This window comes from Rhinatrema bivittatum, chromosome 10, assembly GCF_901001135.1.
Source record: "Rhinatrema bivittatum chromosome 10, aRhiBiv1.1, whole genome shotgun sequence".
NCBI lineage: Eukaryota > Metazoa > Chordata > Amphibia > Gymnophiona > Rhinatrematidae > Rhinatrema > Rhinatrema bivittatum.
In genome coordinates this window covers 101,654,065-101,671,309 of record NC_042624.1, presented here as the reverse complement: position 1 = coordinate 101,671,309, position 17,245 = coordinate 101,654,065, and the positions used below count along the sequence as shown (strand labels likewise).

At 43.1% G+C, this 17,245-nt stretch overlaps 1 protein-coding gene across 1 annotated transcript in view; it reads left to right on the top strand.

The window, feature by feature from the left end:
* ROR1 (receptor tyrosine kinase like orphan receptor 1) overlaps positions 1–17,245 on the top strand; it is a 308,600-nt gene that overhangs the window by 202,803 nt on the left and 88,552 nt on the right. The window contains 1 exon segment of the mRNA XM_029618234.1: positions 11,259–11,330. Coding sequence (XP_029474094.1) covers positions 11,259–11,330 — 72 coding nt within the window.

Below are 17,245 nucleotides of genomic sequence, written 5' to 3'. Positions count from 1 at the left end.
AACTTGCTGCTCGGCAGAATTAATTTAAAATAACCACACACTAAAAAAAAATACATAAAAGCGATGTAATAGGTACAAGCTGGCGAAACCACTTGAAAACAGGGCCCATGGCATCATTAACAAAAAAATATTTTCAAATGTGCATATGGCAAGGGAGCAGATGAAAATGTTCATGGTAACAAAAATGAAAAGGTGAATAAATAGTACACACCAGAAAACAAAAACAATATAAAGTAAGATTTGAGAGTTTCATATGGTGATGTAATGTGCCTCTTGATCAGGAATTGGTTAAGATCTGGCCAGTTTGCTGCTAACCGACCTGATTCGATACTTGTATTGAGAATGTCGGTATATAAAAATCCGAAATAAATAAATAAATAAATAATGGGAATCCCAGGGACTCTGCAGCCTGTCTAGTATGTGTCATTCATGGAGGTGACCAGTCCAGTCTTTGGCACGTTGCCATCTTCATTGTTTTAGTTGCATTTGTGCCAGTGCTGTAGGGGGTGGGTGGAGGGGCAGTTTTGCCCTCCAAGGCAAAAGAGGTCACGTGGTGCAAAAGTACCAACTGTTTGGGAAAGGCATTGAACTTAGGGACCATTCCAGATGAGTGAGACCAGAAACAGAGGCTCACAAGTCAACTTCATCTGGGTAAAAGCTGCCTACCCATATCGGTTGGCTCATGTAGCAGTGCCCAAGAGGAAGATGAATGGTTCCTTTAGGGAGAGAAAAATCTTCAAAAATGATGTAATTCTTGCCAGAATAAGGAAAGAAGGTCATTTGATCTTTGACAATTGCTTAAATCGCTTAAATCCTTGACAATCGCTTAAATTTAAAGAAACACATTAACAACACAACAAAGGAAGGCTTCTACAAACTGCAAGTCCTAAAAAGGCTTAAACCCCTACTGTTTTTCCATGACTTCAGGACTGTCCTCCAAGCCACGCTCTTTGCCAAGATTGACTACTGCAACACTCTTCTTCTGGGGCTTCCATTCTCATCCACAAAACCATTACAGATGCTCCAGAATGCAGCAGCTAGAGTCTTGTCCAATACAAACCGCAGAGATCACATCTCCCCCATCTTAAAGAACCTACATTGGCTGCCAATAAATTATCGAATCTTACATAAATCCCTTACCATAATCCACAAAACGATCCACAAGCAACTACCGTTGGACCTCCAATTCCCCCTCAAACTTCACTCCTCCTCCAGGCCCATCAGAGAATCATATAAAGGATCTCTCCATGTACCTCCTAACAAAACTTCACGCCACACCGCAACCAAAGAAAGAGCATTCTCTATAGCGGGACCCACTATTTGGAACAATTTACCTCCTGACCTCAGACAGGAACCCTGCCTACAAACATTTCGAAAAAGACTTAAAACCTGGCTATTCAGCCAAGCTTTCCCTTAATCTATTCAATTTCAGAACTCCACATCTCAAGCCTACTGGACAACTTACTTAGCGATACCCTTTTATCACAATGGTTATCCCTCTGTCCTTCTCTTTCTTCTTTTCCCAAGTTCGATCTCCTTGTTATATGTAACTTTATTACCTCCTCTGATTATTTTACTGTTAAATGGCTGATAAGAATGTTTACCCCTTGTTACATGTAAACCGATTTGATATGACACCTGTCATGAAGGTCGGTATATAAAAGAATAAAAGAAAGAATTTGATCCAAATGAAAAAGAAATCACATTCGGGTGCTCAATATTTTATTTATGACTATTTTAAAATTTAAAATTGATAAGAATGTCATAACATCTCAAGTTAGTTACCATTATGGAGTATCCAGATAAAAAAAATCCAATTATGTCTAAGCAATTAAACATTTTCATGGTTTTTCCTCCTGAAATTGTTTTTGCATGTAAATGCACTCCTTGATGCTGTCCGTGTAAAAGCCAATGAATTTCAAACAGATGTGCAAGAAGATATGCTAACGGACTCCAAACTGTATAGGTACATAAACTGCGCTGGCATGGTGACCCCTGCAAGAGGACGCACACAGCACACAGCAGGAGTGCTCCGTTGTGCTTCCTCACGAGGAGGATGTTGGGAAAAGTTACATGCGGAATGTTTGACATAGGGTCTTGCACTGACATTTAATAAAACATTCTGCTTTTACACAGATTTCATGTGAGTTGCATAGTTGACCGTAACAAATTTGTGGGGTAATTTTTGGTAAACTGCCTAGTAGTGACAAGATGCATTGTTCTACTACCTGGGTAGTTTCTCTCAGAAAATTTGCTAAAACTTAACGTGCATACTAAAGCAGCCTTGTGTTTTGCCCCGTCATGTCTCAGATAGACTACATGCTGAAAAACACACATTTAATATACCTGCATATTTCCCTTATCTCTCCAGCCCTCCAGAAATACCTGTTTTTTTCAGCAGCTAAATATAGCCACCTAGTGAAATTAGAAACCTATATTTATCCTCTTACCAGGAGACAATTTTCCCCTTGATTGATCTGGCTGATTAACTCATTAGTTCATTATATCAATGGGACAGTGTTGTTGGCTTATAAAGTTGGTTATCCCTATTCATACAGGGGTAGATTTTAAAAAGGTGCACGTGGGTGTACATGTGTGCGCGAGCAAGTTATAAAATCAGGGGTTGGCGCGCACAAAGGAGTGCACAATTGTGCACCTTGCGTGCGCCGAGCCGCGCTTCCTTCCCTCCCCTCTAACCTGACCTACCCACCCCTTCCCCTAACCTTTCCTCCCCCTAGTCCTACTCTAACCCCCCCCTCCCCGAAAATTTTTATTTTACCTTTTGCGCCTGCCTCCGGGCAGGCGCAGGTTGCGAGCATCGGCAACCTGCCGGCACGCGGTCCTTCGACACAGCGGCAATGGCTGCTGTGGTTGGAGGCCTCTGGCTGCGCCCCCACCCCATCCCCAGACCACCCCTTTAGTAAAGCCCCGGGACTTACACGTGTCCTGGGGCTTTACGTGCGTTGCCAGGCCTTTTTAAAATAGGCCTGGCGAGCGTAACCTTTTTAAAAACCGGCCCTAATGTTGTTATACCACTTACAAAACTATGCTGCAAACATGGCCTGTATTATTATTAAGAAGCCTGGTACAAAACTTTAAATCATTAGGGTAAAAAAAAACCCCACTGCATGACACTGCAGATCTTTATCCTATTACAGTCTGAGATTTGAAGTCCTGATATATAAATCAAGTATGAGGCTACAAGCCCATACACAAGACAGAATGGGAGTTTAAAACAAAAACTGATCAAGCTTCCCTTTGATGAGCACCTGGAACCATCTGGCACCCCTGCGGTGAGGTGCTGACCCCCTCTGATTAATGCTCTTCGTGAAATGAATGGGCGAAGCTGTTTAACTTGAATCACCATGAGGATTCTTCTCTGACAGTTTCTGAATTCTGCTTTGATACTACCTCTTCTCTATTTTGTTGTTATTTTGTATAATTTTTGTGTGTGTGTGTTATATGTACCCCACCCCAAACTTTGGAGGGTGCAGGTTATGAATGCATTAAATAAATTAAAAAAAAATACATAAGTGGGAAAAAACCCCCCAATATAGCCAATGTCATCACATTTTGCAGTCCCAAAATGATGTAGCTGTACTCAAATATACCCCCTGCCACCTCCCCCAGTGATATTTAGAGACAAAGTAGAAAGTAATAATAATAGTACCTCAGGTAAACATAAAATCTAAAGACCTCTCAAGACCATCATAATAGGCACTACCAGCTCTGTCAACCTTCAGCTTGCATTATATATAATCATATGGTCATAACATTGTCTATTTCTTGTTTTTTTGGGGTTGTTTTTTTTTTTTTTTAATCAAGTGATGCAGTTAAAAAAAAAAAAAAAATGCACTCCTCTCTTCTGGCAGTGTACGGCAGTTTATCTCACTTAGAATCCCCAATTTGGTTCCGTGTTTCATTTAAGGATCTGCATTAGGGGGATGTTTCTGTTCAACTTAAATATTGGATTAAGAGTTCCACAGTAATATCATTATTTGCTGCACTCTTCAAATTGTGGCGGCCGATATTTGTTCTGAGCAGCGTCTCCATATCATGGTACCAAAGCCATCTCCTGAAGGTGAAGAATACCAGTGATGCTTTTGGAGCCACGATATGGAGATGCCGCTCGGGAGGAGACCAGGCTATTGATCCAGGGGGGTTTGGAGGACCTAGCTCATAACTGGGCGAACCGGTGGGAGCGCACCCCTTTTAGAATACTGCGGGAGAAGCGTCATTTACACGCCTAGGCAGGCACCCATGTACAACACGAGTGCCTATGTGCGCGCCAGTTATAAAATCGCTACGTGCCTGGGTGCGCGCCCGTGCACGCTTTGAAAGTCCCTGGCTTGATGTAGCGGAGGTTCTCCAACCTATAGAATACTGCGGTTTTCCACCTGACTTGGGAGGCCTTGCTGCTTAAATACCTGGTGCAATCAGGTAGTTTTCTCGGGTTTTTGCCAACTTGTGTTTTCATACAGACAAAAAAAAAAAAAATAGCTAAGGACTTAAGCTCTGTATTATTTACTGACATAGCTGCAGCTTTGATTAAGGGGAAAAAAAAAAAGTGCAGAGAACCGTGCCCACTCTTGATTAAGAAACAGCGATGCTTGAGTGATTCTGAAGCAATACCTGTGCTGCATAGTCCATGAAAGGTCATCAAATTACCAGTATTCTAATCAAATAGGGTTGATGTTCCTATTTAGTGAAGCATGGGAACTCGCAGATTCCTAGCAAACACAAGAAAGTATTTTAGTATTAATCCCTGTGAAAGATAAACTCTGCTGACATGCAGGCCAGAATGTAATCTACAACGTTTTCGCTCTTCAGATAGTGCCCTAAAGCTTCCAGCATTTAAACAAAGAGCTTTCTAAGCTAAGCTGAACTGAAAAATGTATTTATTCTTTTGAACTCTCACATGAGCCCTTGCTCCCAAGCAAAGTGTGAGCTCTGATGGGGGCAGGAGTGAGACACTGAGAGCAGTCGTACTCGTTTCTAGTAGCGCTGGTGGAACTGGTCATTGTCCAGGGTAGGATATTTTTGGTCTGAAAGGATTATACTCTGGTCAAGGATCTGGTGTACTGATGGTAACCAGTAAATTAAAATAAAGGATTATCTTTGCTTTAGGGAAATGGTGGTAGACTTGTCGGTTCCACCCAGAAAATCTAAGTTGTAGAACTTCCTAAGGCTTATCTGGACTGCTTTTGAACAGCAGATATCCAAGTTACTTACCTACTTAGTTAATGTTAATTAGGGAGCTTCTTGTTTATTTAACAGTTGTGCTGGAGTGGAGGGGCAGCCTAGTGGTTAGAGCAGCACCTGGAGAACCAGGAAAGCCAAGATTCAAATCCCACTGCTGCCCCTAGTAACCATCCATTGCCTCAGCTACGAACTTTGTTTCAGGCCGATTCAAAAACAAAAGCTGCGGGAGAGCCGGCACTCCGAGGCTAGCACCCGCTCTCCTGGGCGCTCGATACCGTATTTAAATTAGTGCCGCGGCTAAATCGGAGCTGCTAGGCAAACTAGCGCGTCCCTAGTGCCTCCTTATTAGCGGAAGCGGCAGCTGTCAGCAGGTCTGACAACCGATGCTCCATTTTACCGGCGTCGGTCGTCAAACCCGCCGACAGCCATGGGTTTGAAAAACGGACGCCGGTAAAATGGAGCATCCATTTTCCAACCTGCGGGCCGTGTGCAGATTTTTTTTTTTTTAAAAGAAGTTTGGCTTTTTTAAATTTTTGGGGCCTCTGACTTAATATCACTGGGATATTAAGTCGGAGGGTGTACAGAAAAGTAGTTTTTTCTGCTTTTCTGTACACTTATCCGGTGTTGTCTGAAATTAACGCCTGCCCAAAGGCAGGCGTTAATTTCTAAGAGTAAAATGTGCAGCTTGGCCGCACATTTTACTTTCTGTATTTCGGGTGACTAACTAATAGTCTCATCAACATGTATTTGCATGTGATGAGTGCTATTAGTTTCGGGGGGGGGGGGGGGGTTAACAACGCGTTTTCCATGCACTATTACCACTTACAGTATAAGGGGTAGTAATAGCACATCAAAAACGCACGGCCAAACGGGGACTAAACGGTGCGCTCGGCCGAGCATACGGTTCTGTATAGGCCTGTACGTGAGGCCTCTGGAGATGGGGAAAATGCTTACAGTACCTAAATGTAACCAACTGTGAGGCCTCTAGAGAGAGGGAAAATGCTTACAGTACCTAAATTTAACTCACCATGAGTGAATAACACAGTAAATAAAAAATTTGCAGTTGGGATTTATTTGCAGCTGAAAGATCCGGCTACTGTCCTGAGGAGGGATAATTTTCCAAGCCATATTCCCAGGTAAACTACCTGAGAGCTGCCCTCACTTGTTCCAGCTGAAACGTATGTGCAGTGTTTCATAGCATGTGTGCTATCAGACGGATTGAGGGGAGTCGTTCCCAGGGGGCATGTTTAACACATGCAGACTGGATTTTAAAATCTACATGCCTCATTTTCCAGCGAAAAATTTGCCTGCGGGTAAAGCAAGTGCAAAGTCTACAGGTACCTTGTGCCCAGGGACAGGTTTCAGAGAGAAACTACGTGCGTCCTTTCCTTTTGAAAATTAAGAGCAGGTCCTCGAGGTGAAGAGTACCCATGAACTTTGCAGCTAGGTGTGCTTTTTTGAAAATTGCTCTCTTTGGGATAATTTTCTAACTGTTACAGTGGCCCCGTGGCCGACCACACTCACCCCCCGGGCAGGCCCAGGTTGCCGCCGCCGCTCCCCGGTTTCCAGGTCTTCTCTCTTCGGCGCAGCAAGAGCTGGCCCCATTGTCCCTAGACGCACGTGTATGACTCCTCCCTCTTCTTAAAGGAGCCACGCCAGAAAGGATCTCTCGCGGAACCCGGAAGACAGGGATCCGCTGGCCCTATATAAGAAAACCCCTGCCTGCCTAGCAATGCCTCAGAAACAGAGCCCACTCTTCGGAGTCGCTAGTTGCTCTTCGGTTCCTGCCTCTGTGTCTTCTATTCCTGCCTCCGTGTCTTTAGTTTCAGCCTCCGTTTCTTCAGTTCCAGCCTTCATGTCTTCAGCTTCAGCTTCCGTGTCTACCTCCGTGTCTTCCAGCTCCCTCTTCGTGTGTTCCTGTCTCCCTGACCCTCGGCTTGCTTCTCTGGTATTGGCTCTGCTTTCGCTTGCTGCCTGCCCTGACAGCCTGCATGTTCTTCGCTCTGCTGACAGCCGCCTGCCCCGACCTCTGGCCCGTCCTAGGATTCTGCTCTCGCCGCCAGCCCTGACCACCGGACCGTCTGACTTGCCTTCGCCTCACTCCTCCGGACCAGCTTGCAGGAGATTCACTCCTAAGTCCTGCTGGCCCCAGCATCCAAGGGCTCAACCTGTGGGGAACAAGGGCTGGTAAAGGTGAAGGTCCCGTTGGGTTTCCATCACCTACATCCGCCTTCCGATGTCTAGGGCCTATAGGGTGCCCCCATAGGCAGCACCAACCTTGCCTCTGCCAAGGGTCCACATCTCGACGCAACAGGCGCAACACTAACCTTGCCTCTAAATTACATGTCAAATACGTGCACAAGTTACACCAATTTTCAAAACAGATTTGCGTGCATAAATGATCCCACCAAATTTACCCGCATACACTTATACCTGCTCTTTTGTGTACATAAACTTTTCAGGAAAATGTACGTGCATACGTTTGAATTTTCAAAGGCATGCACATAAGTGCAAACACCTCCCCGACTCCTTCCCCAGGAACGCGTGGTCTAGGTAAATCTACATGCAGACATGATATACATATGCGGGTTTACCCGCATAGTGGGCGGGCAATTTTGTTAAAGGTGCGTTCTGCAGGTAAAACACTGTTTTACCTGCAGAAGTCTCTTTGAAAATTACCTTCCCTGTGTATTGTGCTTTCTGTCTGTTCCTGTTACTGACTCTAAAACAACACACAGAGGAAGGAAATACAGTTATGCTGGAATACATAGCCTTCTTAGTGGGGTTTTCAGAATGGACAAGACAAGCGCTCAAGTAGTTATCCAGGTTGCTCATTGTCTGCAGCCATTTTAAGCTTTTGAATTAAAAAATTGCATACATCAAGAAACAGGTGTGCAAATGCAGACCTTTCGATGCCACGGTGCTAGTATCATGGGGCTCTAAAAAGTGGCTTAATAACTGGAAAATTCCATCATGTATGCACTGTGTAACACATGTATGGTGATTATTCTTAAATACTTTTATTATTGGCTAATCTACAAAGAAGTGCCACAGCATCTGATTTCAATAAGTTTCAGTGCAGTCAGCGTGTGGTAAAAAGCAAAGACAATAAAAATGTTAGACATTGGGCTTTGCCCGTAAATCAGCCCATTGTGATCTCTATTGGACTATTAAATTGTCCTCTGTTGTGCAAGTATTGGTATTTTGGCAATCAAAAATGCATGTGAGATTTTTTTCTTTTCAAAGCAGACTTAGAAAACCTCTATTAAAAAAGAAAAGAAAATGAGATTGCTTTTCGGGGGTCGGTAATAGCAAGGAAGGTTCTACTTTTGCAAACGCAGGAAATGGGAATTGCCATCATGTAAGAGCAGGATTCAAATAAAGGTTTTAGGCACAAAGAGGTGAATTTTAAGACCCACGCGCATGCACCTGCCAGCTCGCACACATGGACGCAGCCATTTTATAATATAAGCACATATATGCATGTATGTTATAAAATCGCCATATGCACGTAAATGTGCACTCGAATTTATATAGATGCACGCAAATGCTGCGTCTTCCGCGTAAGTGGGGGAATTTTATAAGGGGTGCGTGTCAAAGCTACTTACCCTTTTCCCAGTATGTTCCCAGTTTGTCCAGTGTAGGGATAGGAGTTCCTAATCCACCTAGTTTTAAAGACTCCTTTCTCCCCTGTTAGGCCCGATCCTTAAAACCCCATTGACTAGCTGTGATTTTTTTATCTTTTGAGTTGCACGCCAGCATTAGCAGAAGTAAAGTTATGCGGTGGGGACCCCTAGCGCACACTGGTGCGCATAGGTAGTTACGCGCACATCTCTTGGTCTTCCCCTGTCATGCCCACACCCTACCCCTTTTTTTGGATTTGTGCGCATACTGGGCGAAACAAGTTGCTTCTTAAAATCCGTGCAGTACGTGCCAGCCCAACACATGACTATCTCCCAGTTTTGGCACGCGTAGGACTTTTAAAATCCACCAGAATGGCAGCAGAACATTTTCTGCATTTTTCTTGTGTAAACAGACCTGAGAATGGTGATTACAATTCTCTTTTGTACAGATATTTTCTTATTGATGCTACTATTGCTTGAAACAAAACCAGGGCTGGCTCAGTCCACTATCCTACAGTCAACTGGCAAGCCTGCTTCGTTATGCTGAATAGCTACAGCATAGGCATGGGGGCCCATTTACAATGTAGGTAGTACTGCCCCGTGACAGAGAAGATTATGTTACTGACATAGAATGTTCTTGTGAACATCTTTTAAACTCACTAGTAATTTCTCTATTTTTCTCTCTAAACGTCGATAGTTGGATGTGCCGTATCTATGTATACTGGTTAAATGATCATTAAGAAGCAGTACTTTGGGGTTACAGTGATTGAAAAAGTGATACCGCCAACTGATTGTAATTATTTATCATTATATTGATTAGAAATGCCTTGTGAGAGTGCTCCTGAGAGGATGAATGGTGAGAGTGCTCCTGAGAAAGAGAATGAACTGAGAGAGTGCTCTTGGGAGAGACAGAAAAAAATGGCTGGTGAGAGCCTTACTATGAAAGAAAGTGAGAGAGAATGAATGGAGAAAGCACTAACTTGAGACAGACAGAGAAAAAAAATAAATGGGAGAGAGTGCGAATGAATGCTCAGATCATGTCTGGCACGAGAAGGAGTATTGATGCTCAGAGCACTCTTAGGAAAGATTATGGTGAGAGAGAGTGAAAGAGTGCCTAATGAGAGGCTGGAAGAGACAATGAATAGTGAGAAGGTAAGAAAATATGTGCAGATGCTCAGAATCATACCACATCCAAAGGAAGAACCCCTGTCACGGACCAAAGCAGGAACACATCAGCACCACCCTTGGTCTGTGGCTTTTTCACTTAAAATGTTTAGACACCAAGTAGATGAAAACATTTGATAAATCAGGCCCATAGTGTTCACAAAATAACTTTGAATGTGACTCAAGCGAACCATCGTTACCTGCAATACTTGACTTCTTCAAAGGGTTGGAGTCCAAATTTGTTCATTTGTTTATTTCCACCATACATATTCTAGGCTTTAGGCACAAGATTTGCAGGTGTTTCTTCATGCATCGCCACTGTTATGCAAAATCTGCCTCTGGGCAAACAAGGAGTTTAAATGGTTCTCCCAAATGGTCCATTAGGACCCCCCTTCTTTTCTCCCCACTTCCTTTCTTCCTCCCCCTCCAAAAAAAATAATCTGCTTTCCAGCCTAACCAACCATCAAATGAACGTGATTCTTAGACTACGTAAATGTAGAGGGCCAGCTGAAGTCCAACAGGCTCTCTGTGGAAAAACTGAAATTGGCACCTGCACAGGATTCCCATCTCTCCCTAACCCTCTGCCCGGCACCAGTATCCCCTCTGTTTGCTCTCTTTTCTCCTGCCCACAGTACACAGCTCTCTCTCTCCTGTTTCCTGCCCAGCAGCCTCCTTCTCGTTTTCTTGCCTTCTCTCCCCCTCCTTCCTGTGCAGTCTGATCCTTCACCCACTGCCAGACAGAAGCCTTCTTCCTCCTGCACAGCTTTCCCTGTCTCCTACTTGCAGACATGGTATGGAAGGGTGCGAACATGACGCCCTGTGCAGCTGCACGGGTTGCAAACCCTGAAAAGCCAGCCCTGCAAATGTAGCTCGTGCCCACCTCAGTGAGGACAGCTTGGAAGCCAGACCCTGTGTGTGGGGCTGCCTCAAGGACCCGATTTGCAAAGCGCCGATAAAGCAGGCTTCGCCGGGCCTGTTATTTTTATTTATTATCTCCTGCGGAGCTCGGTCCCTTTGACGTTTAATTTTAAATGACTGCATGGCAAAAAAAAAATAGTGTTTCTCTGTTGTGCTTCCTTGTGACTGCTGCTCGAACCCTTTCTCGCTGGCTGTAGGTTTTAATAAGCCCTGGTATTTGAATTAACCATGTGCGTGACACTCGTGACGAAGCATCTGCCTACAATTTTCACAGCCTGCCTAAATGGAATGAAAATATTAACGGTTTCTTTTCTTCATTCCCTTCTCCCCCCCACCCCTCCCCCTCTGTAGGGACAGATTTGACACTTGCGGCTGATTTAATGCCTACCTCATCGTGGAGCGTTTCGAGAGAACTAGACAAAGGTAAAGAGAGGAAATTGGAGGGGGAGGGGGACGGGCGAAGCACGAAACCTGATTTGGAAAGCGCACGCCCCTTTTAATTTGACATTTCTAGATTATAAAGTAAAGGCAAAAAAAAAAAAAAAATGAAAGAAAAGAAATCTTGTTTGACTTGTGATCATCTGACATTGAACTGCTTGAAATATGGAGATTTCAGAGGGAATGTTTTTTTTTTTCTTCCCCCAGTAAAAAAAAAAAAAAATCTTCCACACATGGCAAAAATGTTTCAAGATGTGAATTGCGGTGGTTTCTGACCTGCCTGACATTTTGGCTGGAGGGACCCGGCTCAAAGCATTTTTAAAAAAAAAAAAAGGGAGGGGGTGGTGTGGGAAAAGACATTTTGCTTTAAAAATTGGTCCATTTTTGGAACTTCACTCTGTCCTTAAAAAAAATAAAATCATCATTCTGCAGCAGCCCTGTAAGAATCAAGATGCATTTAACTTAACGTCCCTTTGTGGGGTCTCTAAAAGAACCCGCATGCCACAGTCACACACGTGTGCTGGGCTACATGTTCTTTTCCTTTAGATCAGAAATTCAGCAAAGCATATTTTTTTTTTTTAGGGCTGTTGTGCACGCTTATTCCAAGCTTATCCCTCTACTCTCTGACGGGAAGGGATCATTTAAGTATAGCGAACCTTTGCTGTATAACATGCAAAGCCCCACCCCAGGTGTGTAAGGCTTGAAATTTCATCCAGGGTGCAGGCTAACGCAGATGGATGGGACTTCTGCCTTCCCGTTATTTTCCTGTCCTACGTTGGTTCTAGAAGCTCACGTGCCTTTTGGCTCGCTGCTTTGTCTTTGGAGCGGCTTCTCCTGCCTCTCGTCCTCTTAAGTTTGTTCTCGCCACAGGCTGCTGTCTGGTTCCAGTTTGGCCTCTCTGCCGCAGGAAATGGAGACATAACAGTAGATGGCGGCGTCTTTGGCATGCAATTTTAAAATTTTATATTTCCACCGGGGGTAAAGCAGCCAAGCACAGACGTCATTTCTCTGACTATACGGAAGTGCTAATTTAGGACCTGATCTGTAGGAATATGCAGGCAACGTTTTTTCAATTTCATTTCATTTATTCTTTCTTCAGGTATTTTTTTTCCCCTCTTTAAGGGATTTTTATTTTTTTGCTTTTTTTTTTGTTTTGGGCAAATAGTATGCACTGTTAGCAAATAGCGTGCACTATTAGGAAATATCATTCAGTATTTGCTAATAGTATGTGCTATTTGCCGAAAACTGCAAATATACAGTATTTTTCTTTTTTGGTTCCTTTGAATTGAAATGACATGAAAACAGGCTCATTCGTCCATTTTTACACTTTTTTTTTTCCAAACAAATGCATAGCCATAATGATTTGTCAAGTTCTTTTCCTATAGGTACAGGACAGGAATAAAAGCCTAAGAGGATAACTTTCAAACAACTGCATATGGTGGCATATACGCATGTATATGGCCGCACATAGGTTTACTCTAATATTTTAGAACACACACGTAAGATATACACGTGTTCTAAAATACACGTGTCTACTCCACACATGCATGTGTAGGTAGGCTTATGCGCATATACATGCAATGCATTGAACCACATATATTAATGCATTGAACGTGCATATGTTACCCACCTATTTTAAAAATGTTCGTGCATAGTAGATGCGAACTAGCACGGGCATGGAAATCACCAATAGTTCCAACAAAAGCAACCATACAACAAAGAGTAGATAAAATCTTTTTATTATCTCAAATTGCAGCTTATAAGCAGCACAATATGTCTAAATTTGAAAAAATATGGCAGGCATATAGGATATGGAAATCCTGACAGTGTAGACTGCCTTCTTTGGTTCTTCCCTGATCCGTCTCTCTAGCATTAGGCCATACCTTGATTTCAACTGCTAATGATGGCTTCCAATAGTTCTTTTCGGTTTATTGAGCTTTACTTGCAATATATAAGAGGCTTTAGGGGGAGGTTTAAAGGTATAAAATCAATGTTTTATTTCATTTTCAGAATGTGAATCTATACTTATAATTCCATTATATTGACAGGAGGATTTCGTACTCCATGTACACTGTATATTATGTTTCATGGTATGTTCTGTTCAAAAAAACTTTTAATTACAAAAAAAAAAAAAAAGTCGTGCATATATTTTAGATGTGAAAGTAAAATAGGACTTGCCCGCATAAGTTCTGCGTGTAAGTCTAAAATGCTCGTGTCGATGAAACTTAACCAGTTTTACCAATTAATCCATCAGCTTGCCCAGTCCTTTTCCAAGTCAATGAGGCCTTCCTGGCCCTTCAGCCTTAACTCCCCTCAGTTCACCCTGACCTCCCACAATAAGCAGTTTTACTATCACTTATATCAGAAAATTAGCAGATGTAAAAATACACGAAATGCATATTTAATATCACTTACTCCAGATAATTTAGCAAGTGGAAAGATGCATGAGTAAGCTGGCAAATGTATGCATGCAAGCTTCTTTTACAATTGCAACTCGCGCGTGTTACTGTAGGCCCAGCCATGGAACACTCATCCATACCTTTTTTTTATACGCATATGTGTAAAAGCGCAAAAGTGAAAATATGTGTGCATTTTCTATTTTTATAAAATATAGAGTACGTGAGAAAAGGTTGTTTATGCGCATTTGTGCTAATATTTATGGGCGTAACATTATGAAAATTCACCTTTTAGTGAGCCAGCGCCATATACTTGGAAACTGTTTTCCAAGTATGCCTAGTTTACAGTCATTCAATTGCTACTGACGCATAAAACGTTTTGGTGTGATCAGCTAGTATATTTGTAACAATTTAATTAGGGTAATGAGATGTTAAGACACTCGGTGCGTAGATAGGTGTGACAATAACAAAAGTGATCATTTTAAGTAACAGTGCAACCTAGTCACAATTTTACTGTGAGGCGTGCATGGTATTAAGTAGTATTGCTCACTTCATATTAAACAAGAATGTTTAAACTTTAAAAACATGTAGCCCCTCTTCTAGCTTTAGACTGAGAAGTTCAGGGGTTACATTCGGTCCCGGGGCTAAGTTTTTGTACAACCCAACAGCCCCAGGACGTGAATTCTCCTGAAGAGGGGAAAAATAGAGCTGCAGGGCCCAAGGTGTAGGGGAGGAAACTGCCCTCTGGGTGCTGTCAGGATACAAGTACCAGAATAAACAGGCTGGGCCCTCTGCACGTGCGTTCCAAAACTGACTTTACTGTTGCACATCTTCCCCTGGGATTAACTGGCACCAAGCACACTTATTCCGTATTACATCCCTGCCCAGACTCGGATTTCCAAATGTCTTTACCTCGGTATTTAGGTTCCCAGGATGTCACTTCCAGGGCATGGAGAAACAAGAATCTCAGTTAGACACTGGCCTCCTAAATACAGGCGAAAGACCCTTCCCAAAAATATGTGAGGTCCATATATCTATCTATCTATATCTATCTCCAATCCACCGTTTCTCTTCCTGGGATGAAGGCACCTGTAGAGGCCTCCAAATGAAATTCTCTCCCATTCCTGTTCTCCTCTCCTGGTAGTAACTTTGTTCTTTCCAGAGTGAAATCTGCAGTGCAGCAATGGAGAAGAACTCCTGCACCGGAGTTGCTTATCACCGTGTTGGTCTTTAAAACCTGAAATGTGCATATTTGACGTTTTACAGGAAAGCACACAGTCACTAATGTAAGGACGCAACAACTGCGGGGAAAAGGAGCATTCGCGTGTGGGTAATGCATATTGGGAGCAATTTTCAAAATTACACATGTAAATGGCTAAAGTTTACCTGGATAAAAGAGATTTTTGAATATTGGCCACCCTCTATGCGGGTAAAAAAAAACCAAAAACACGTGTTATGCCACTGTGCGCCTATTTTTATCCGCTTTTTCAAGGAGAGTCTCCCAGGGAGGGCGAAAGTCTTGGAAGGAAACAATGCGCATAGTTTTTTTTGGACTTTCAAAACCATGCATCATGTTTTGGTTAGAAAAAAAGTATCCATGGAGAAAGGAGTCGAAAACCTCGGCGGGTTTGGTACTTTCGCTTTGGGCAGCATTTAAAGGGAAAGGTACGTGTGTGCTTTCTCTTTGAGAAACAATTGCAAAACCACGGATGAAAGTTCCCGCAAACTTTTCACCTGCCTGTACAGTTCAGAAAATTGCCCCCGTTATGATTGTGGCCCTGGCGGTATAAGGGTTTTTCTGGACGAGGCAAAGAAAATTGAACAAGTCTCGGGCCAGACAAGATTTCCTGCACAGGGTCAAGAGAAACCTGCTAATCGGCTCTTTGATAAAACCCCGCAGCAGCTGCTGTTAATACTAAATACCTCTCTGTTTCATATTTATTCTCTCTAACTGGGTTTCTCTTTCTGGGAAAAGCCGGTGAAGGCAATTTGTCAAATTAACATTATTGTCATCATTGCAGCGTATCCTGCCCTGCCAAAATTATTAATTCATAGCGAGGGAATAATAGCACAAGACCCAATTTTTCTTCTGTCCTTCCCCCCCACCTCTCTTTTTGGGTTTCCTTAAGCTCTCGTTTGCTGCAAGTTGGAGGGGGGAGGTGTTCCCCCATGTTACTTCTCCAGCTCTCCTCTCTTCTCCCCCAGCGGCTCCTAAGCCTTCATCTGCTCCAGCCACTGCAGTGATTTATAGTGAAAGCTCTGGGCTGAGAGGCGGGAAACAGGTACAAATTAACTTTTAAGCCAGTCGGCGATTGTTGCTTTTGAGGGGTGACCGGAACTTCCTGTGGGGGTCTGTGAACGCTGTGTCCATAGTGTCCCGAGCCCTCCCTCAGGCCAAGGAGCCAATAGCTAGGGCCTGGAATCAAACTTGGGTCTCCTGCCTGGCAGCAGACATTGCTGCTGTTGGGGTATTGGGCTACCAAAGATGTACTTTATCTGACTGGAGTGTGTGCTTTGCAGACTGCTCGTATAACCCCTAGGCTGTTTGCACCCAGATAGTGGTTCCAGAGGCCATATCTCAAATACAGTCACTTTTAAGTCCAATATATTATTTACCAGGATTCCTTGAACAGGAAGGAAGATAACATAGAAACTTAGAAATGACGGCAAAAGAAGACCAAATGGCCCATCCAGTCTGCCCAGCAAGCTTTTATACTTATATTTCTCATACTTATCTGTTACTCTTGGCCCTTATTGGTAACTTTTTGGTTCCAATTTCCTTCCCTCCTGCCATTGATGCAGAGATCAGTGCTGGAGCCGCATCAAAGTAAAGTATCTAACTTAATTGGTATGGGGTACTAACCGCCGCAATAAGCAAGCTACTCCCACTCTTTTTTGTTTACCCAGCCTGTGCAATTCAGTCCTTGTTGGTTGTTGTCTGAATATAAATTCTCTTTTCTTCATCCCCCCTGCCATTGAAGCGGTGAGCTGCGCTGGATATGTATTCCAAGTGAAGTATCAGGCTTATTTGGTTTGGGGTAGTAACCGCCACAACAAGCAAGCTACTTCCCCGCTTATTTGTGAATGCAAATCCTTTTTTCCACATTTTCTCTTGCCGTTGAAGCATAGAGCAATGTTGGAGTCGCATTAACCGTGTGTGTGTTTATTGTATAAGGGTATTAATCACCAGGTAGTAGCCGTCATTCCAGCAAACCACCCCCATGCCTCTTCTCCTCATTCACATCCTCTAGATTTTATAAGGCCCTTGCATTGAAAACCCTTACATCCCAGTTCCAAGTTATTGTATATGGTAGTGATGTTAACAGCACTGATAATTGTTAAAGTTACTCTCCAGTAAAAAGCACACTGGAAACTGACTTGGATTCCAACGTTACTGAGATATTGTGAATTGATAAAGATAGTCTTTACTTATCAGTTTTACAAGTATCTTAATAAATTTGTGACTTCTTATAACTTAATGAAACTTCAAGATGGTAAAGCCAA